Source organism: Leptinotarsa decemlineata, unplaced genomic scaffold (assembly GCF_025532065.1).
Source record: "Leptinotarsa decemlineata unplaced genomic scaffold, Ldec_3_MD MMD2_P_RNA_scaffold_2, whole genome shotgun sequence".
Lineage (NCBI taxonomy): Eukaryota > Metazoa > Arthropoda > Insecta > Coleoptera > Chrysomelidae > Leptinotarsa > Leptinotarsa decemlineata.
Window position 1 is genome coordinate 4224612 of NW_027412529.1, and position 22837 is coordinate 4247448.

At 33.2% G+C, this 22837-nt stretch overlaps 3 protein-coding genes across 6 annotated transcripts; 2 read left to right on the forward strand and 1 right to left on the reverse strand.

The window, feature by feature from the left end:
• The first annotated feature begins 2498 nt into the window (after positions 1-2498).
• Positions 2499-14492, forward strand: LOC111505038 (dynein regulatory complex protein 8). Of its 3 annotated transcripts, none has more exons than XM_023159783.2 (4): positions 2499-2759; positions 6193-6430; positions 7274-7484; positions 9164-9820. In XM_023159783.2, the coding sequence occupies exons 1-4, from the start codon at positions 2732-2734 to the stop codon at positions 9287-9289; spliced, it is 603 nt and encodes a 200-aa protein (XP_023015551.2). In that variant the 5' UTR covers positions 2499-2731; the 3' UTR covers positions 9290-9820. The 3 variants fall into 3 exon arrangements, with proteins under 3 accessions (XP_023015551.2, XP_074037904.1, XP_074037914.1); XM_074181803.1 differs by lacking the exon at positions 2499-2759 and adding an exon at positions 5413-5710; XM_074181813.1 differs by lacking the exons at positions 2499-2759; positions 9164-9820 and adding exons at positions 5662-5710; positions 14073-14492.
• Positions 7093-16618, reverse strand: LOC111505037 (delta(3,5)-Delta(2,4)-dienoyl-CoA isomerase, mitochondrial). Of its 2 annotated transcripts, none has more exons than XM_023159782.2 (7): positions 16464-16618; positions 16191-16332; positions 15710-15798; positions 15412-15656; positions 14537-14700; positions 14341-14467; positions 7093-12440 (listed from the first exon to the last, which is right to left on the reverse strand). In XM_023159782.2, the coding sequence occupies exons 2-7, from the start codon at positions 16304-16306 to the stop codon at positions 12342-12344; spliced, it is 840 nt and encodes a 279-aa protein (XP_023015550.2). In that variant the 5' UTR covers positions 16307-16332; positions 16464-16618; the 3' UTR covers positions 7093-12341. The 2 variants fall into 2 exon arrangements, with proteins under 2 accessions (XP_023015550.2, XP_023015549.2); XM_023159781.2 differs by having other exon boundaries at positions 16385-16591.
• Positions 16619-17512: 894 nt separating this feature from the next.
• Positions 17513-20752, forward strand: Sod2 (superoxide dismutase 2). The gene is made up of 4 exons (XM_023159786.2): positions 17513-17668; positions 17722-17898; positions 20118-20347; positions 20455-20752. Exons 1-4 carry the CDS (start codon positions 17631-17633, stop codon positions 20655-20657), a joined length of 648 nt encoding a protein of 215 aa, XP_023015554.2. The 5' UTR covers positions 17513-17630; the 3' UTR covers positions 20658-20752.
• Positions 20753-22837: the final 2085 nt, after the last annotated feature.

Genomic DNA, 22837 nt, shown 5'->3' on the forward strand with positions numbered 1-22837 from the left:
TCTGAATATTATATTGTATATACATTACATTATGTGTCGATGCCATTGCAGCAAATATTCCAACAAGTATAGTTGGAGCTCTAATGGGTGAATCTCCAAGAACTGCATCAATTAGGAAAATCTGAAAATTTGACAATATACTAAACTCGATGGGGGCAACTCTGCTAAAATATTTTCAAAATGGCGGCACTCCCGGTTATACCGGAAGTAGCTGTCAACTTTGTTATTTCAAATGGAACACCCAATACATTGTTACATTTTTTGAATTCTACATCATAATTTAAATACTTTTTGTGCATAATATGCTATATCTAAGTCCAACCGTTTTTTGACATATTTAGGTTTTTATGTCAAAAATAGTGTTTGCATACCCTACAATAATTATCAATTTTTCCTATAAGGAAACCTTCATCATTATGTTTTGGTCGGGTTCCTTGTAGAGTGGAACCAAATTTAATAGACTTTATATGAAATTTTCATAATAATCAATACAGGGTGGTCAAAAAAAGAATATAAATTAAATTTAATAAACCGTCTGAGATGGCTTTTTTCAAATTGAAACTCCCCATTTTTATGATTTAATTATATTAAGCATTAAAAATAAGGATAACTTTGTATAAGGATGCCTATTCCGAAAATTAGTACCTAGTTTTTGAAATATTTGAAATTTAATTTTTTTTTTCTAAATTCTGTCAGTTGGTCATGACGTCGCGGTGTTAAATCTGTTTTCCCGTTAGAAAACAAACAATTTTGGTACGATAATGTCACCACTTGTCATTTACAAATTGTCAGTGATAAATCATGCCGGGACGATTAAATTACACAAAGATTATTTAAATTTATTTACCGTTCATGGATGATGTAATAAAATTATTTTAAGGACATGTGATACATTTGCGACCCGATTTATGCAGTTCCTGAATATTCGCCCTGTATATGCTCCGGGATCACTGAGGGAATCGAACATTGTCATAAACAGTTGGTAGTCATGAATGTAAGCTCAGCTTACATTCATGACATTAATATCTCAACGTACGTAGGTGAATGCCAACGGAAAACAGCGACTTCCTCAGCGAATGCCACGATGGACATAGAATTATATGTTCAGTGAATAAGGTGAATTTTCATTTTTCCCGTAACATTCATTCATCCATCAATTTATATTTTGTCCCCTTCAAAATAGTCCCCCTCGGTCATCGTATGGGCCTCTTCAATCATGGGAACAGGAAAAAGTCGTAGGTGGCCAAATCTGGTGAATACAGTGGCTGAGACTAGTGAGCAGGTGCATTATCGTGATGCAAAAGCCACGAACTGTGTTTCCACAATACCGGACGTTTTCTCTTTATTGACCGTACGGTTATGTGGCAAAAACTCATCCTGATGCACTACGCCACGGTAATCGAAGAAAAAAATGAGCGAAACTGTGACATTTAATCGAACTTGACGTGCTATTTTTGGTCTTCTCTCACCTAGGCTTTTCTATTGGGACGGTTGGACTTTGGTTTCGATGTCATAACCATATACTAATGTTTCGTCACCAGTTATGCCCCTTTCAAGCAAATCTGGATCGCCGTTGACGTCATTCAACAATTTCTGAGCGATGCTCAGGTTAGAGTTCTATGGTTTGTATGTTCCATGCCATATGATACAATGTCGTTATGAGTGAGTAGTGATGTATGTTTATAATAAAAGTGCAAATCACTGCGGTATTTTGTAGTTTATTTGAAATACCACGTTCTCCATTTCATGCACAAATAACATACCCAAAATTGTGTCGGTCAGCTGCATATCGTTTCATTGCTTCATGAAATTAACTTTCGAATTGCGGAATGTTCGGATTAACGTGTGTTCGATTTAAAGACGTAGTAGTTTACACTTCATCGATGAGCATAATGAATCGATGATACACCCTCTATGAAGTGGTAGATGGATTGTGTTCTTGAGACGTTCCCGTAGATATGTAGGAATAACTACCTCTTACAATAAACTGAAAAAATAAACTCCCTTTTTTGATTGAGCGGCGTTTCTGTATTAAAAGTACAACTCCTTTTTTTGGTTGAGCGGCGTTTCTGTATTAAAAGTACCTATTACATAGATATTGATAAGAATGCAAAACCAGTTGTTCATCCTTCCGACTGCGCCATGTTTAACTTTTTTTTTTTTGCTAACATGACGACTTTAATGTTATGAAATGAAATAAGATACATCATCTTGATACCACTACTAGTCTCTCGTCAACCTCGGTCTGTCACAGTTTCCACTCAACTTGTAAATATTTTTTTAATGTTTCTTTTCGTAATTTACAGATGTCCATTCTCTCAGACTTATATGTGAATATTTATGCAATTGATCTTAACGATCGGCTTCCTTTTATATTTATTTGATTCGCTGCATTACTTTTTTTTGGCTGTGTTTACCTTTAAAATCCGAACTCGGTAGCCTGTATGCCGGAACTAGAGAAAGGAGACTGTACTGAATCGTGTTGAACGAAAGCATTCTTATCTCAGTTTCCAATGTCCGTATTTTTCGTGAAAGTCAAAAGAAACTCCCTTTCCCATTGAATTAATCTTATTAGAAGTCGATCACCAGGTTTGTTGGAAACTTTCACCGTTTCTATGGTGATCGTAAATGTCGTATTATCGATCTGTCAAAGAAACATTAGGTCCATAAAGTTATGTGATTTTAAAACTATACCATGTTTGTGGTTTGAGGCTTGTGGACTGGAATCAAAATGATGGACGAAGAAGAAGAAATTCAAGGTGGGTGCTAAAGAAAATCTGTTTTGTATGGTGTTGTCGTGCACCCTAAATCAGAACTTGCGACTAAAAAACGGTGCATGATTCAACCTTAGAAAAGTAAACTGGAGATTGTTCGCTAACCACCAGTTTTCTGGAGAAGTGGATTGAATTTTTTTTTAGAACATTGGAGGGGCAAATATATTTTCATTCCTCTTATCTTGAGAATTGAATAGTGGTTTGAAACTATTGCTATCATAATTCAATCAGTACAATGAAAAAAGACAAATATATTTTTGATCATCTTTTAAAGCGGTTCAAAGCTGTCGACATAAATGCATGACGAACAATCGACATAAATGTAGTTGGTGAATTAACTGAAATTAGGCTGTTAGTAATAAGCGATTTTGATTCAAAGCAGCATAAATAAGTGAAGGTTGTCACTAGATATTTACGCCTCTTTGTCTAATAACAGAAATGAAGTAAAAAATCAATTATTCGAAACATAACCAATAAACAGATCCTTGAAACTAGAGTGGGCAAAAATAAACAGACATCATAATAAATATGGAAGTCTTTGATTACTTTGCAGATTTATGGTATGTAGTTAAAATTAATATTTATACATAATATCAAGAAACTAACCAAACGTTCACAGAGAGTTTCTATACTACATGGGCTGAAAAGGCTAACACATAGATGGCTAGTATTATTGCATTCGCCGCTTTTGCCGTTAGTACTAACCTTAGAAAGCTGATGAAATTTCATGATATTCTACCAGCAGCGGCTCGTCAGAGGAGGCTTAGCCTCCCCATAAAATTTGAGGCTATTCATCGCAATAAATTAAAAGATATTGACAAGTAATTATGATTATTTTTTCTATAATTATTTTACCATTAATTTTTAATATAAATACATAATATGCCCGAAAAAACACTATCATTCACTACGTAGTACGTACCACACTGTATCCTGCATCAACATACCTCAAACGCACCGCCCATAGAGGAATAACGAATAAACCAACAACCCGAAATAATAAATTCCATACGTTACAAGGGAGCCAAGCCTACGACCGTTTTGAAAAACACAAGCTTCGCGAGGCCGATCCAAACAGCGACATACGTCCCGATTTGTACTTTTAGTTGCAGAAATTATAGCGTTAGAGGAGGCTAGCCTCCAGTTGGTCTCCGTTAGTGTACGGTTGCGTTTGTGTTTTATTCAATTATTCGGACGGGATGCCGTGACGGACCGGGACTGAGAAATATTTCGGTGAATCGTTTTAGTGTTTCTTGATAGTATTTGTTATTTGTGTATGAAACAGGCAGTATTGTATTATAGCAGTGATTTTTGGTAATATTTTTAATGTATTTTTAAAGTGTTTTCTTTCAATTTCAAGGGGTTTTCAGGTTTTCACTTTTCGGTAAGTTTTTTTTTCCATTTATTATGGATAAGTTGGACGAAATTAAAAAATCTGACGATATAGTCGATTGGTTGCTGACAAATAATTTCAAGTCTTTATCTTATGATAATAAATTTTACATTATTAAAACTCTGGGAAGGCCTCAACCAAATTTGATTTCAATTAAAGCGTCAGATAATCGACAAAATCCAGGATTTAATATTAGTTGCTACGATAAATGTGATTGGTTAACCAGCTCCATTAAACGAGAAAAACTTTTTTGTTGGCTCTGTGTTTTATTTTCCGTACAAACCGAATACCAAACGCGGTCTAAAATAGGATACTCCGATTTAAAAAATTTAGCTCGTTCTACAGAAAGACATTTCAAATCTAAGGAGCATATATTTTCGTCTTGTAAATTAAAATTGTTTAGCAAACAAAATATAGCAACAGCTTTAGATACAGCTCAAAAAGAGGCCATTTCTTTTAATAATCAGGTTAGCTTAGTATCCATTTTTCGATGTTATTCAACTGAAAAATGAAATCGTAATGTACAGCGACCCACAAATGTTTCAAAATTGCAAGTCTCTTTCAGATTTATTAAATTTTATGTTAAAAAATGAAAAATTAAAAATGATTTATATTAAATAACTGAAAGACAACTCTTTTTTCTTGTTTTTGCTTTTTTAATGATCAGTTTTATACGTATAATTTTCGGCAATACACAATTTTTGTTTGCATTTATGCAAATATTACGTATTTTGCTTTAAATAGGTGCGGTACTCCAAAAAATTTTCGCGCCTCCGGCGGGTTTTTCTGTATGTATATAGTCTTTGACTTTAGCCTCCCCTGTTCTCCAATGCACGAGCCGTCACTGTATTCTACTCATAATGCCGATATTGCTGAAAAACGGCTGTTTGTTGTTTAGATGCAGATGTGTATTTAGACGCATAGTCGTTGCATCTACTTTATTGAGTTCAATTGTGTTGTTTAAATTGAATATTTTTAAATACTAACTGAATATAACTGAATGCTACATATGCAATGCTTTATATGTATACCTAATTTTGCTTTTGAAGTACCCAAATTTCAAGTACCTACCTGAGTTTTACCTAGCCATTTAATGTTTCAAAACATTAAAGTAATTGTTTTAAAACATGGAATTTAATGTTTTAAAACATTGAATTTAATGTTTTAAAACATTGAATTTATTGTTTTAAAACATCAAATTTAATGTTTCAAAACAGAACAGGAAATAAACAAACGGGCCAAACGATCTGAAATCAGAAGTGTATTCAAAGATGCTTCTGAAAATTGAGTCACATTTGTTGATGAGATTTCCGGTGTAGTGACAGTATCTGGTGTTCATCAATGGAGAGGATTATAATTATCATTTTATTTCGAGGCGATATTACTAGTAAGTGGCACTCAGACCACATGCCAGGTTATCTGGTTTTCTTTTCAATGTCAAAGATAAGGTGGACAAGTTGGAGAAATCTGGAGTTTATAAGCTTAAGTGTCCGGGGTATAATAGTGTTTATGTGGGACAATGTGGTCGAATTTTCCAAAAACGGTATGCTGAACATGAAAGGTCCTTCAGACTAGGAAAAAATGATTCGACGTTTTCAAACCATTCCTTGGCATGCAACCACGAGTTCCCGAATCTAAACGATAAGGAAAGTTTGCACTATACAAGGAAGGGTTACAAACTCAATTATTTAGATTCCTTGGAAATTCACAAGCATAAACATTGCGGGTGCAACCTGTTAAACGATCAAATCGACTTAGTTTACTCAACGGTTTTCAAATTAGCACATCCGCATTGTAAATTCAGGTACTCAATCAAGCCAAGTACCTCTCTTATTACCTACAGGGGTGCTATGTCTAAGGGCTGATGTAATAAACCATTGTTAGTTTAATGTAAGTTCGAAAATGTCCTTATAGGACGAAACTGCAGTAACGTAAGGTACAAATAGAAGTGGTAAAAAACATAGAAAGTTTCAATTCTCTCTTCTTCATTACTAGTAAGTACTTACTTATACTATAATTATTCAGTTCCGATCAACAACGATTTGGAGAGAAGAATCGCCGAAGCGTTCGAGGTGTTCGACCATGCCGGAAACAAAAGCATCGACGTACGAGAAATATCGACGATTATCAGAGGATTGGGATGCTGCCCCTCGGAGGCGGAAATTCAAGAGATCATCGTAGCCGTGGAGAACCCCCAGACGCCGGGAAGCGCTCACCTATCAAAATTTTTACCTTACGTGTCGCAAATCATTACCGAACATAAGTAGGTAGACATACACATCTTTGGATAATTCTCGAAGATAAAACTTCACTCAATAGAAGCACACGAATAATTTTTCTAATTTTATTTGTCTTGTATTACCATCTTCATTTTTTTGCACCCGTTTACCTTGTTGTCAGGAAACAATCCCAGATTCATTTCGTATATGGAGGATACTATAATTTTGCACTAATCTCAAACAGTGTTACCAACATATCAACATTCAGTTACAGATCAAAGTCACTATAATATTTTGAATAACGCAATAAATTTTACCTAATGTTTGGCTTTTCCAAATTCTTCATTAGTGCTTTTTTACAAGGATAAATATACAAATTATTATATTTTTTTGTAAAGAACATTGAAAAATAGTGACTATAAAAAGAATAAAGAAGCTAAATCTTTATTGTGGTTTGTGACTGATTGCGAAAACATGTTTGTTGTTTACTTTTATTATTGTGAGGACAGGAAAGTTTATTGACTTTTTGGTTTCATGGATGATTCTATAAATGTTGATCAAGTAACGAGTGAGTATATTTGAATAAAACTAAATCATAATATTGATATTTATAAAAAAACATAATTCCATTACCTACTACAAAAGTGTTTGCCATCGTTCACTGTTTGGATTATAAATTGAGTGCTCACGAAATAATAAATGCCAGAATACTTGAAAATATAATTAAAACCACTGCTTGTTTTTCTCAATTTCATATATACATCGCTGGATTCGAATATACCAAAAAGAAATGTATACATTCAGGAGATTTTAAAGAACCTAACCCCAAATAATATACATAATTGAGTTCATTATAATGATTATTTCAATAAAGCCTAATGATTTAGATACCAACCTGCTAGTCCCGAACAGCTTCTAGAGGCATTCCACACTCTGGACCCCGAGGGCCACGGATTTTTAACAAAGGACCAAATTTCAACGCTGATGAGTCAAGATGGCGAACCGTTCACCCAAGAAGAACTCGATGAAATGCTCGAAATTGCCATTGATCCTCATACTCAAACAGTTCCTTACGAGTATTACATTAATCAACTTATGGTAAGTTCAGAGATCGAAGGTTTTTGGTTTTACAGAACTGAAGCAATTGAGAGTTGCCAGCAATAAATAAATGTCCTCAACCTATGCAGCTTTTAAGCAGTAGTTTGTAAGCCGGGGTATTTAGGTTTTGTGCCTGACGTTTCATCCACAACCGCGGTAGACATCAAAGACGAAGAGGTAACGGACACAGTGCTTTGGTTGTCCTCACAGCAGATGCAATACTAATCAGTAGATCAGTAAAGAGAGATCTATGACGTATTCCCTAGGGGACGTTACTATGTTAGTGAGTGGGAAAGAGAAGTATGCGACGTAACCGATACATAGAAGGATAGAATGAATATCAGAGAGATTCAGCTATAATAATGAATGAAAAATCGGATTAAAGAAAAAAACATGACGGCGAAGCATTCAGTGCAGCGTTCAAGAAAAAAAATGGCTACCAACGTAAAAGAAAAAAAACATGGCTGCTATAGGGATTTATAGGGTGTGTGTGTAGCGTTTGAGAAAAAAACATGACAGTTTAACGGGGCTCTACCGATTTAAAGTGTGATTCTTCAATGTGTGCAGGGTGTATCAAAATACGCCATTTAAAAAGCATGGAAGTTTAACGGGAGTGTAGCGTTTCAACGTGCGATTCCGATGAGAAACGATTTTACTTTCAGTTTGAAATGGGGCAATGGGGGAAGCAGAGTATTCAGCAATGGCATTTCAAAATGCGTTGTTTCGCATGCGTTTTTTCGTTTTCGTGTTTGAATACATGTCAAATGTTAGTTGGAAAATGGGGCAAAGAAAACACGCGGAATTGGGGTGTGGGTAATATTATTTTTCTTCGAAAAATTGAATGACTTTCATTAATTCTTGAACACGTTTACAAAACTCTTTATCTTTCCGTCTGTATTTTTCAGATATCATTTTATTACTGGTTTTATTTTAACATTCTTTCAAGAAAAATAATATTACCCTCCCCCCAATGCCAACGAAAAAACGCATTTAAAACGACGTATTTTGAAATGCCATTGCTGAATACTCTGCTCCCCTTATTGCCCCGTTTTCAAACGTTAACTCTACAACACTTCTGAATATAAAATCGTTTCTCATTGGGATCACACGTTGAAACGCTACACTCCCGTTAAACTGCCATGTTTTTTAAATGGCGTATTTTGAGACACCCTATACACATTCAAGAATTACACGTTGAAACGGTAGAGCCCCATTAAACTGTCATGTTTTTTCTTGAATGGCGTATTTTGAAACACCCTGTACACAATGAAGAATCCCACGTTAAAACGATAGAGCCCCGTTAAACTGTCATGTTTTTTCTCAAACGCTACACACACACACACAAAAAGCAAGAACATTTACTCGATATTTTTGGTGTTAATGAATATGCGGAAAAAACGGCATTTGGAATAAAACCGAGACCCAAACACAAAACAATGTAGTATGTGCTGCATGAAGATCCATACTTAATGTGCTTTGAAGAAAACTAGAGCACCGTGCCTGTTGTCACATCGCCTTTGAAAAAGTATACCGCAATTGTAGACGAAACGTCTGGTTGAAAAATATGCAGGCAACGGTCAAGAAACCCGAAAAAAAGTTTTGACACACTTACACCGACCGTGAGAGGCTGAATTCTCCAATTCAACCTTTATTTTGATATTCAACCAGACATTTTGTAGCACGAACCGACTGAGGAAAACAATATTTATTGTTTGGCTGATAAAATCGAAGCTGAAAAACCACCTCCACCTCCCCCTCCACGAAGCCTCTCCGATTATTTGAGAGAAACAGCGGATTTGACGTGAAAAGTAACGAACTGTAGAGGACATTTTCTGAAAAGCATCACAGTATATTACCTGATAATTTATTTGAATAAATTTTTTTAGTGGAGTTCAGTCATTTAGGGAACAAGTTGGATTTCTTTTCGGAACTTGGTTTTTGTCTACTCACAATGGAAATGATTTTGTTGTAGATACAAAAAAAAACGACAGGAATACAATACTTTTTTCGGCGCCCGTTTCACCAACTAAGTTGGCGTCTTCAGGCATTGAAAAAGACTAATTCCCAACTCTGAAATTGGGCTCAATTTTTATCTTACAAAGAAACATGGATTCAAAGTTTATTTATGGAACGCCGTTTTACTTTTTATTGTCACAAATATTCATTCCTCAATTTATTCAACTAACAATTTATTTGTTTGAATTTAATTGACTCATGCATTTGTTCGACACATTAAAAACGATTGTTCGCAAAATTTGTTCTATTTTAAATGACACTTGATTTAAAATGTTACATGAATAAAATTGTTATTTGAATAAAAAAGAGTAATGAAATAACTTGAAGCTTTTATTTATTCCGAAGAAAAATATTGTTTCAGAGTATTGGAAAATGGAACGCCAATTTATTATATATTATGCTGAAAAATAATCTATATACATATAGTTCAACTCAGCAATAAACCAACATTTTAATTCAACAATCAATGGAATGTATTATTCGAGTAAATTCAACAAACGTTTCAATTCCGCATATAATTTTGACCTTTCAATAAAATGTTAGTTATTTATATGACTGTTGAATTACAATGAAACTTTAAATTCACTTTCTAAAAGTAAGTTTGGGAATAAAATTTCAATGAATATATTTGAATGACTGTCAAAGGTTTTCCATGAAACATTGTTGGTAATAAAAATAGACTTTCGTTTGTCTGAAAATATAGCAAATTAACTTTCCATATTAAATATTTTTCTATGAATAATAAAGATTGTTATATTTCAATTTTATTGAAAGTATTCAATATTTGCAACATTCACTTTAATGCATTCAATTTAAAATTTGGTTACAACTTTTGTGCAAAACATTCTCAAGCAAGTATCATTTTATTTCATCAGTCTTTTTAAAAAGCTAATTTCTGACAAAAAATTAAATTTTTTGATGATTTAAAAAGTTTGTTGTATTTGAAAGATACATTTAAAACGATTGTTGATAATTTTAATTCGGCGCTGGTATCGAGCGGATTTATCAAGAACTTCAATTGTTACATATGGCAACATGCTAGTTCATTTATAGTACGACAACACGCCGTTCAACCGTGGCGCCGAATAAAAATTATCAACAATCAATTTAATTCATGTATCACTGAAATTCAACAAACAAAATAATTCAGATCATTTCAAAGGAATATTAATAAAAAGTAAAACGGCGTGGCACGCCGTTTTACTTTCTATTGGTATTTTGTGAAAATGAATTGTTTTGACTGTTGCATTTAGGTGATACATGAATTAAATTGATTGTTGATAATTTTTATTCGTCGCTGCGGTCTAACGGATTATTACCGTACTATGACCAACGCCATACATATATACAGTTGAGTAGTTCCATAAAAATACGCCCGACGACAGCGCCGAATAAAAATTATCAACAATCAATTTAATTCATGTATCACTGAAATTCGACAAACAAAATAATTCAGATCATTTCAAATGAGTATTAATAAAAAGCAAAACGGCGTGCCACGCCGTTTTACTTTTTATTATTATTCCTTTGGAAAGAATTGAATTAATTTGTTTGTTGCATTTCAGTGATACATGAATTAAATTGTTTGTTGATAATTTTTATTCGGCGCTGCGGTCGGACGGAATATTGTGTTACTATCACTAAACTATCATGTTGCCAAATTTAAAAATTCAGCTTCTGCAAGAATCTATAATTATCAACAAACCATTTTATTCATGTTTCACAGAAATTGTAGTAAATTATTCGATAGTTACAAAAAAGTATATATGACAAACATTTACTTCCAAAAATTTCAAACAATGAATCTATATTATAACTGTTCGCAACTTTTCATCAAACAAATTAATTCATGTAACATTTTAAATCAAGTGTCATTTAAAATAGAACAAATTTTGGGAACAATCGTTTTTAATGTGTCGAACAAAGGCATGAATCAATTAAATTCAAACAAATACATTGTTAGTTGAATAAATTGAGGAATGAATATTTGTGACAATAAAAAGTAAAACGGCATTCCATATTTATTACCTTTCCCTATGACCTTAGATGCACTAACAGTTTAGATCATATTTTTAGAAAGTTGAACGTGAAAATAGTCATTAAAACTTCTTGCCGACTTCAGCACATGTTAGGTAACCATAAAGACCAGATGTTGGAAAATGAAAAGTGGGGAATATATGAAAAATACTGTGAGGACTGTGACAAAAATATATTGGTCAAACTAAGCGAACCATTGAAACTCGTTTCAATGAAAACACACCACATATCCGATTTGATCCAATAGAATGAAATAAAACTGAATTGAACTGTGGAGATCGGACGTGACACTAGATTTCTTGATGCTTTCAACAGTCTGAAATTAGCAAAGTGTGGTATGACAAAGGTCTCATTGTTAGGAATTAGTTTTAATCTGAAGATTTTGATTTGGTTGGTGAAATGCAGGTCAAGAAGAAGTATTGTATTTCTGGTGACTGAGAAAAGTGCTCGTTTTTAAATTTAGTTTACACTAGAGGTACCAATTTTACCTTTATTAGTTAGGTAGAGATATATCACAAATTTATGCATAAGGCCACAAACACATAAAGTACATAGAAATGATGTTAGACTTTCTCTTCTGTAGAAAGCTGTGAAATATCCTAATTTACATAAAATTCAAATGAAAACGTCGAGTTAAAAAATCACTTCCCCTCCTTGAATTACAAAATTGTAAAAAAGTTATTTGTAGTCAAATGTTTGCCTATGAAAACTCTGTGTAGTTACCATAAAATATAAAACTGTCTATATAACAGAAACAAAAACAAAATAGTTTTCCTATAGAAGACATTAAAATAAATTGTCTACTCATAACTTGGAAAAAACAACATTTTTGTCTTTCGTCATTTGGGCCATTGCTGATTGAGTTAAATCTTCGCTCTGTAGATTCATTTGATTCCATAATGCCTGAAATAAATTAAATTTTTTTCAATATTTTCTAATCATACTTTTAATTTAGATTTTGAAGTTAGTCCAGCCAAAAATAAAAACAGTGCCATCTAGTATAGTATTGCCAATACTATTAATATTATCATACAAATATCATATCATATCACTTTAATTAAATGATAAAAACACTTTTCTCCAATTACCACTAGTTGATTCTATTTATTCGACCGGTTTTGGGTTTGACCCCATTATCAAGCATAAAATTCGGTTATATCCGGAGTTTTTATGTAAGATGTAAGGACTGGTATTTGAAAGACAGGTAGTTGGGCGAACCAGGATGCCAACTGTAAAATTCAACACTGAAAATTCTAGGGGTTGTTGAACTTATAAATTTAGAGAAATAATTTTGAATATTTTCTGAAAGTTTACCTGAGTAGTTGATGCTACTATACTTGACTATATTGTGTTCTCGGCAGTTTGGGTATGAGTAAATTATACGGTAGCCGGTCTGTTCAACATGGGTGCTTTATTCACTCACTCAAATCGACCACCGTGTTAGTCGGTGGTTCAAGCCCCAGGCTTGAAGCTATCTTCGGATTTCATACTGAACATAAGCCTCAGTATGCGTGTTTGGCAGACAAAAATTCTTTCAGCATTAGTGCAATCTCCCCATAGAATGACTTAAAAAGTGAGAGGGGGCAGTATACTAGTGAATAGTACATGTCCAATAGAGCGGTTTTGTTCATTGTTTTTTTAGCTTCATATACTGAAGCTTTGCTATACAAAAAATCCAGAATTATTATTTTTAGTATGTGTTGTGTATATATGTATGTGTCCCATGATATATATTGATCTAGGTGGAGTCCTAAGAATTTGGTCGATTCTGAGTTCTGAATTACGGCAAGAGAAGAACTGGAACTGTTTCTTCTGCACTTAAATTGAACATATACAGTTTTTACAATGTTCACTATCAAATAATTAGCATTACACCAATTTCTGAAAGAGTTCATGACTTCATTTACAGTATTTTCCAATTCCTTCAGGAGAGAGGCCACCACCAAAGAATCGTCTGCAAACATTGTGACTTGTCCATTCGTGATATAGTCGGGCATATCATTGACGAATATTAAGAAGAGTAGTGGTCCCAACAACTTACTACATAAAAGCCTATGATTGACTAAGTCGAAAGCTCTTGAAAATTCAATGAAAGGACCTACAACATATTTTTCCTTGTCAAGTTTGTCTACAAGACATTTTTGGCTTCATTTTGTTTTACATACAATTGAAACTACAGTATTAACTAATATTACTAATATTCAGTATCAACTAATATTTCTATAGTCTGCACGACTAACCTCTGTATCTGTATTTTGCATTAATGTCCTTTGGTTATAATTCAATATCCAGCGGATTATTAGCCGGGAAGTGGTTGTTGTCACCACTTCCCCAGAACCTACTGTGTAGGTTCTGGTAAATGCCTACTGTGTAGGTTCTGTGTAGGCCTACCTATTGTGTAGGTTCTGGTAAATGTTTCAAGAATTCATTTCAAAATATTCATTTTCTTATATTTCTGTACCTAAAAGTAGTTGTGGATGTCTTGATGTAATTTTCAATTACGAAGTTAACACGTTGTTTTTTTTTTGTTTACAGATCGACTGAACAAACAGCTAAATACATATAGGATTAATCCTGTCCGGTGGTTCAAACATAACTCTTTATGAATTTAAGATATTCAAGAAACACTTCATTGTGGCATTCACTAAACAGTTTTACAAAAACGCAACACATATTTTGCAATGCAAAAGCTTCTTCGGGCATGTCTATATAGTCTAGTATAGACACGCCTAAAGAAGCAGTGTATTCATAATTTGAAATTATGTTGAAATTCTTGAAGAAAAGTAATCAGTGTAAAACTTACAATATGATTCAGTCCTTCTTGTACGGAATGATCCCTGGAAAAGACGAGGCTTGCTTTGGTACTTTGAACTGCTACAGGACTTTTCTTTGCAATGCTTTCAGCAATGCCTTCCACAGCGTTTAACATCCTAAGAAATAAACATATTTTTTGAATTTCGTTTCGTTGTCCTTTATTAAATTAATGAAGTTGAACCTACTCATCTTTATCCCCAAATACTCGAGATACTAGCCCAGAGTTCAAAGCCTCATCTGCATGCATTTTTCTTGCCGTATAACACAATTCTCTGGCCAGACTGTCTGAACCAATGACTTTGGGCAACCTTTGTAAAGTTCCAACATCGGCAGCTAAACCAACATCTACCTTGAAAAATTCACTCCAATTGAAATATTATAATAGTACTTCTATAGCATAACTAATCATTCCAGTAAAAAAAATTCTAGTGATTCCACTAATTAAATTGATTTTGATCAATTTATTTGAGCATGTTTTTTAAATGTTAAATATTCATCAATAACTAGACCCAATAATTATTACAGTTTCTATATGTTTTCACTAATATAAATGAACATTTTTACATTTGTTTGTTTCTCCAAAACATAAATTTTATTTTTCCAATATTTTATTTCAAACCATTATCCTGTACCCATCTTTGAATATCATCTAGTCCCGCAAAAATTTAACTATATAATTCATAATGTATTTGACTACAGCTTGTCAAATGTAGGAAGAGCTTTCTAAAATCCATTATGGCCCCGCTCACTAGATCTGCGTTCATTAGAAGACAGTGGGAGTGAGAGAGAGAAAGAGAGAGAGAGAGAAAGATTTCTCAAGTCTCTTCCTAGATTTGACAAGCAGTACATCATTTATAAATATTATGAAGAGACTAGGTATGCCTACTATAAAATGTTCAATGGATGATACAATATCGTTAAATTTGGTAATATGATTTCCATAAATTCATCAATACAAAAACATTTTTTGTAATAATAAATTTAAATCAATGATCTCGAAAGCTCTTTCGAAATCAAAAACAGAACTCCAATGATTGCTATGTGTAATTAATATAATCACCTCTTTTATTTGAAAATATGCATCCTTTGTGCAATACCGCATATCAGCGGCAGTGATCAAATCAACACCAGCCCCGATGCATGCAGAGTGAACAGCTGCGAGAACAGGCTTTCTGCATAGTTCTAAGGACGATATAGCTTCTTGGAAATCTACAATAGTCTTGTTGAACACTTTGGCCTTACGAGCTACATCCTCTGTTTGGGCCACTTTTGAGGCTATTCCAATGAAGTTGGTAAGGTCTATTCCTAAAGAAGAAAAAAAAAATTGAAAATTTTGTAGGTCAATTTATTTCTTTTACCTGCTGTGAATAGTTTTCCTTCTCCAGATAACACAATTACTCTACAATTCTCATCTTCACTCAGTTCAAAGAAGCACTTTTTTAAATCTCTGAAATTAAGATAAGTATAATAACACTACTCTCCTACATGAAAGTAAAATATTGAAAAAATAACTTTGACCGACTTTGTTCACTCATAATAAAACATAAATAAAGTATAAATATTATTGTAAACTAAGTATAGGAATAATTTCCAGGATATTTTTTCATAGTAACAGTAAAATATTCTGGAAAACCCAACTTTTACGCTATTTGTCTCTCTATACACTTTCTAAAATTTCACTTTCATTTGATGTTCCTCAATATATAGGTATACTTAATTCTTACTTAAACAATGAAACAAATTTCAATTTCACTTATACAAAATCTACTTTTCATTCAACATGTTCTGAGACCCATAAAATTCTATTATTTTAACTAGAAAATCCAGTTTGATACTTACGACAGCATAAGTTGATTTACTGCATTTACTTTCTCAGGTCTGTTAAGTTTAACATGATAAACAAATTCTTTGGGTACTGATACAGACAACGTCTGTAAAGCAGAATTCGAAGACATTCTTAGTAAAGAATTCAATTTATGACCTGGAAAAGGTTCAATTTCAATAGATAACAAAACATGCAATTCAAAACTCACTAGATAATCTAAAAATATTTGTAACTGGTTTTGAAAGGGTAGAAAACATTTTGAAAATTCGGAAAACTGCCGTATCTACCTTTAAACTCACAGCCAAAACAGCCCCTGATGTTTTATTTTTGTTCAAAACGTTGTGTACATGTGTACTTTGCGCCCTCCCTCTTGAACATTGTTCTGTAATCGTAATCTGTAATTAAATTAAACCACAGAATAATTTACTATTCTGTTATTGAACCACAGAACCCTAGTCTTGTGAAGCCGAAAAGGATTTGAAGAAAGTGACTAGTCACTAGCAAAAGGTATGCTAGATTATGGCTTGATGTGCTAACTAGCGAATAAAAAGACACCGCACTTTAATCAGTTAAAGCCTCAATCAGTTAGTTTCAAGGTGTATTCGGATTGGCAGTTCGGACATTCCAAGACGGTTCAGAATAGTGACACATGTGATTTTTCAGAATAGACTGGCAAAAGCAAACATTTTTCTCTTCGACAATATCTGACAATTACTATATGACTGATCCTTAGAACTGTTGTGTCAAGTGATATTGGTTGAACATTTTCCTTATTCCATCTGATCGAGCAGGAGATTTTGGTGTTGAATGAACCAATTTTTTGGCATACATTTCACTATAACTTCTGAATCCCCCGTTGTAAACCCAAATAACCCTACATTTTCAAGAAACACTCTGTCCAAGAAATTCAATTGAGTGATAATGTCTGGAGTATTCTATTTTTAAAAATCATAAGTTTGGTCTGTCACACATTTATTAGACACTCTGTATATTAGGGAAGAAACTATCGCCCACCCACATATGATTGATACACCCTGTATATGTATCATTATTAACTTCAAATAAATCAGAGCCAATGAAGTATCTTCTATTTGTGTTTACAACTAGTCGCTTTGCAGTGAAAGATGAACGAATCTCGAGTTTTGAAGTCTTAATTTCCAAGAAACAAATAATGAAAATATGTGGCCCTTCTACGCTTCCGTATTTCACAACAAGTACTTTCAGATAATTTTTTTAAAATAAACGTGATAATTTGTATGAATTACAATATAAAATGTCATTATTACGTTTTATTTATTTTCCTTGAGTTTGACACTGTCACCTTACGACGATGTCCACTTCGAATTCAAATTTCCCTCCTAACCTCTAACATGGTTCAAAGTTGAAAGTTGGTAGAAGAACAATAAGGTCAGACGAGGGTACAGAGGTCACTGAATTGATTTTTAAAATTTAAAATGTTCTCCCTACGGCAAGCAGCGAGTCTTGCAATCCGGTAAGTTTTAATAACTGTTAAGACAGTTATCCCAGCTAACTGAATCATTTCAGAAATGCAAGATCCAAACACACTCTCCCCGACCTACCCTATGACTATGCTGCTTTGGAGCCGATAATTTCTAGAGATATCATGAGTTTGCATCATAGTAAACATCATCAGACTTATGTAACCAACCTCAACGCGGCCGAAGAAAAACTGAAACTTGCTGTTGAGAAAGGAGACGTTAGGTAAAAAAATCTGGCCCAACAATTGTGATGGTTTCTAGCGGCATATATCAAGATTTAATACCAAAATCGCCTAAACCTCAATACTTGATCAAAAACAAGGTTGTCTTAATAATAATCATTTTTAAAAAAAATGAGACACCAAAAACAGTTCATTTAGCAAACAAAGACACCAATTTACAATTCTCAAGAGAATTTTTTGGTACTCCTATTAACGAGCATCTATTGATATATACATATTAAAAACTTCTGGAAAAAACTTGATCAAGTCTATCAAAGTGTAAAGATTATTAGCAGTTTTCTTAACAAAAATCATTAAAAGCCCTATATACAGCAAAGTTAATTTTCCACAAAATTTGGGATTCTTGCAGTACTATCTCTTCTCTGATATTTCCAAAATACAAAAAAAGTAATAGGAACTCTCCAAAACAAGCACTTTTCCTCAACACCAGAACTGAAATATACTATTCTTGATGTGCGTTTCACCAACCCAATTGACATTTTCAGATGAAGTAAACTGAAGAAGTCAACTTAGTTAGTGAAACATGCATTGAGAAGAGTATTGAAGTTCTGGTGATTGGAAAAAGTGTTTGTTTTTGGATGTATTCCATGCCAAAGGTTCCAGTTTCACCTCTTGTCTATAATAACTATTTTCATGCTTAACTATCTTCAGTCCTATCGGGGTATATTTGAAGAAAATTGTACAAAGACAATACATTCCACATTTATGAATGTGTAGTTTATTGTATTATTTTATTTTTTATTTTGTATTATTGGAATACAAAACAAATCATACATATCTTTTTTGAAGTACAAATATTTGTTTCCCAATTTCAGAAAAACATCCATCATATGCTTCAATTAGGTTTTTTAATAGAATTTTCACAAAATATCGAACCTTGTGAAAGCCTTAAAATATTGAAAAAAATTTATGAAGATTTTTTTTGGAGAATTAGAACCATAATCGATTCAGGAATTTCAAGAAAGTTAGTCTGAAATCGTTACACTTTTTCATATTAAACAATGTAGAAATATAGAGCATTATTATTAAAAATAATACTTTGTTTCCATAAAGACAATATTAAGTTGTATAGGAAACTGTCAACACAATAAAGATACTAAAAGTCAATTATGAAAATTAAATAGGCGAATAGACCTAATGATTTAAAAAAAATCTATTTGTGTATAATAACAATCTTCTAACGGATATGCTATCAGTGTTTGTTTAAAATTATACAGTTGCTTTGAAGCCTTCACATATTCAGGAAGATTATTGTAAATTTTTGGACCAATGTATTCTGGCCTAGAATAAGTCACTTTTAATTTTGCAATTGACACGTGGAACTGGTTTTTGATTCTCATATTGTGGTGGTGAAAATTTGACTTATTTTTTAACAGATATACAAACATTTCAAATATATAATATGTGTGATTGATGACTTGTTTACTTTATGGTAATTCATGATCACTTAATAAAATAATGAATAAAAAACACTTTTGTCTAAATAATACCACTGGTAGATTTTATTTATACGACCGGTTTCGGGTTTTACCCCATTATCAAGTTTAATATTTGATAATAGGGTCAAACCCAAAACCAGTCGTATAAATAAAATCTACCAGTGGTATTATTTAGACAAAAGTGTTTTTATTCATTTCATTTAAGTCAAATATATAAACTGAACAAGAGTTTAAGTATATTTTTTGAAATACTATCTACAAGAATCTCTTTGGGAAATATTTGCCATGTATCATATAATGCACTTTTGTGCAATGAAGACATTTTGTGCTGAAGTTGACCCTCCCCAGAAACAAACACCTAATTCTAGAGTCTATACGAGCATAGTAGATACTTAATAACAGAGCTCTAGTCGATAACGACCTTAAATTCATAAAAACAAACTTCAAGGAATTGAGTTTAGATATCAGATGTTGGCAACTCAAAAATCCAATTGGATAAATACTTTAAAACAATGAAGAAAAGAGAAATGAAACTTTCTATGTTTTTTACCACATAGATCATTTCTTTTTTCTTCATTATGATTTTCTACCAAGTAGTAACGGTTACATCCATCAATTTACTTAAAAACAACACTACTACCATCACTTTTGAAAGATATCTTATTTACATTGAACTGTAGATTGTCAATTCATTCATTGTTTCTTGTAATCTATATTATTATTATTTGTGTTAACAAAAATTGACAAGTTACTTTCCATAGTGCCCAAATTGCTCTTGCACCTGCAATCAAATTCAATGGAGGAGGGCATCTCAATCACTCAATTTTTTGGCAGAATCTCAGCCCTGGATCATCTCAGCCAAGTCCTGAACTGTGTAAGGCTCTCGACAGCTCCTTTGGAGGAATCGAAAACATGAAGAAACAACTTGCAGCTCAAACAATTGCAATTCAAGGTTCTGGATGGGGATGGTTGGGTTACAATAAGAGCACAGGCAAGTCCTTGAGAATGTTATTTGTTGTATATTCCATAAAATATTAGACGTTGCAAAAATTGTTTGTTTTCGTAGTTTTTTTTTCTAACAGTTTTTCATTTTTGAAGGAATGATTAGAATCTCTACGTGCAGCAACCAGGATCCTCTAGAAGCCACTACTGGATTGGTCCCCATACTGGGAATAGATGTCTGGGAGCACGCTTATTATTTGCAGTATAAAAATGTTAGGGCTGATTATGTTAATGCCATATTCGAAATTGTCAACTGGAAAGACGTTTCGGAGAGATTCAAGAAAGCTAACATTTGCTAAGTGACCAGGAATAAGTACACAGATGTCGCTTATCAATATATGTGATAGATACTTTTTGTTACTGATAAAATATTAAATAAACCAATTTAAAGTAACTTGTTATACTATTCAATTGTTGCTGACTATGTATCAATGGGAATGAGATCACATAAAAATATATAAAGAAAGCAGTGGCGGCGAGACCAGGGGCAGTATGCCCCACCTGCCCTCTACCAAATGTTGTTAGCGCCCTTCCGATTTTAACTATTTCTCAAATCTATTATTAGGTACATAACACGGAAAACCAATAAAAGTGGCAACATTCGCTATCAATACCTCGATCCGTTGTGAATCCCATATCGCTCGCTGTCTAATGTGAATATTTTCTAAGAGATTGGAAATTGATTGTATCTCGGCGTGGCACTCGTAGCAGTAGTAGTAGTATGGTTTGTTATTGTTATTTCGACGAATAAACACTTTGTCGAGCACATTAACGAAAGTTACGTGAAAAGAATAAGTTGAAATAAGCTGCTACATCACATTTTCAAACAAAATAAATTTTTGTAAAACTTTCAATTCAGTTGAAGATCCGAAATTGTATTCATTATGGTATATATGTATACATTTACAGAGAAACAAAAGAACAATTAATTCAAACTCAAAGTTGTGTTCCAAATAAACCTAATACTACGGAGAGTACGGAGTCAACGTTTCTTGATGTTCCATTTACATCAACCTATAAAGTAAGAACAAAATCCGATTTTGCTTTGCATTAGTTTTGCTGATTTAACATTTACGGAAGTTGATTTTAATTCGGATAGTAATAGTACTCAAAAACAAGACGATTCTGATAAGATGTCTGCTGAGAATGAAGGTGGGAAATACATTTTGTTTTTACATGAATCATTTTATGATATTTCAATTTTGACGTCGACCCATTTTTATTCAAAAATACTATTTTGATCTCTGACTTCCAAAACTTTCCAGTTTCCAATTACAGAAAATTTTACGTTTCTTGGTACAAACTTAAAAAAACAACTTTCAGACAGCGAAGCCTACGTGAATGGTTAGTTTACTCTCCAAGAGGTAATAAAATGTTTTGTTTTGTATGCTGTTTTTTTGATAGTGCTCTGTTTACTATTGAAATATTTCTTTCATTAGAGTTTTGTGATATTATTTCTTTACCTAATGGAAAATACTTGTGCCTTTTTACTGAATCTTGGCGCCTAGTTATAGTGTGCCCTCCCCCTGGCCTTAAGTTTTAGAATCGCCACTGCAAGAAAGTAATCGGTATCCTTCAAACCTAGGAAAAAAAGTTGATTAGGAAAAAATTTAGAGCACTTCTTCGTAAATTCTCAACTTTGCAGAAAGATGAACCAAAATACACCCATGGTTTGGTCGGAATTTTTGAAAACTTGAACAAGAAAGTGGTTTCAATACTCTTTGTTTTGGGCAACGCGAAAGACAAGATTACAGAAAAGTCTGGGATTTACGCAATGAGCTGTAAGAATTGCAATAAAAAGTATGTTGGTCAAACTGGGAGTAGTATAATAACTTATTGCATTTAACATGTTTCCCATATTCGATTTCAGGTTCCTGAGAAGTCTAGTTCTTTGGAAAACGGCCACAGAGTAAATAAATGCTTGAAATTGTTGAGACCGGTGCATGAAAACAGGTTTTTAGATGCCTTCCAAACTTTTAGAATCGAAAAATGTGTTACACAATATTTCTTTTTAGAAAACTACCCAGAGTATCCTCCTTTCATTGAATCAATTACATTCCAAACAAATATATTTATTCATTTATCAATTTCTATTTTGTCCCCTTCAAAATAGTCCCATTCAGATATAATAACACTTATGCCAGCTTTTTATCCAATTTTCGAAGCAGTTCTGATAAGTACTTGGTATGTCTTTGAGCTCTCTCAGCAATTTGGTTTTCTCCTCAATCGTCACGAAATGCCGTCTTTTAATGGGACTTTTCAATCTTGAGAACAGCAGAAAGTCGCAGGGGACCAAATCTGGTAAACACTGTGGCTGAGACATGATTACAGTGTTGTTTTTTGCCAAAAAAATTAGGAACAAGCAATGAAGAGTGAGCAGGTGCATTATCGTGATGCAAAGCCATGAATTTTTCTTCCACAATACCGGACATTTACTTCGTATTGCTTCTTGCAAGCGTTGTATAACTTCAAGATAGCA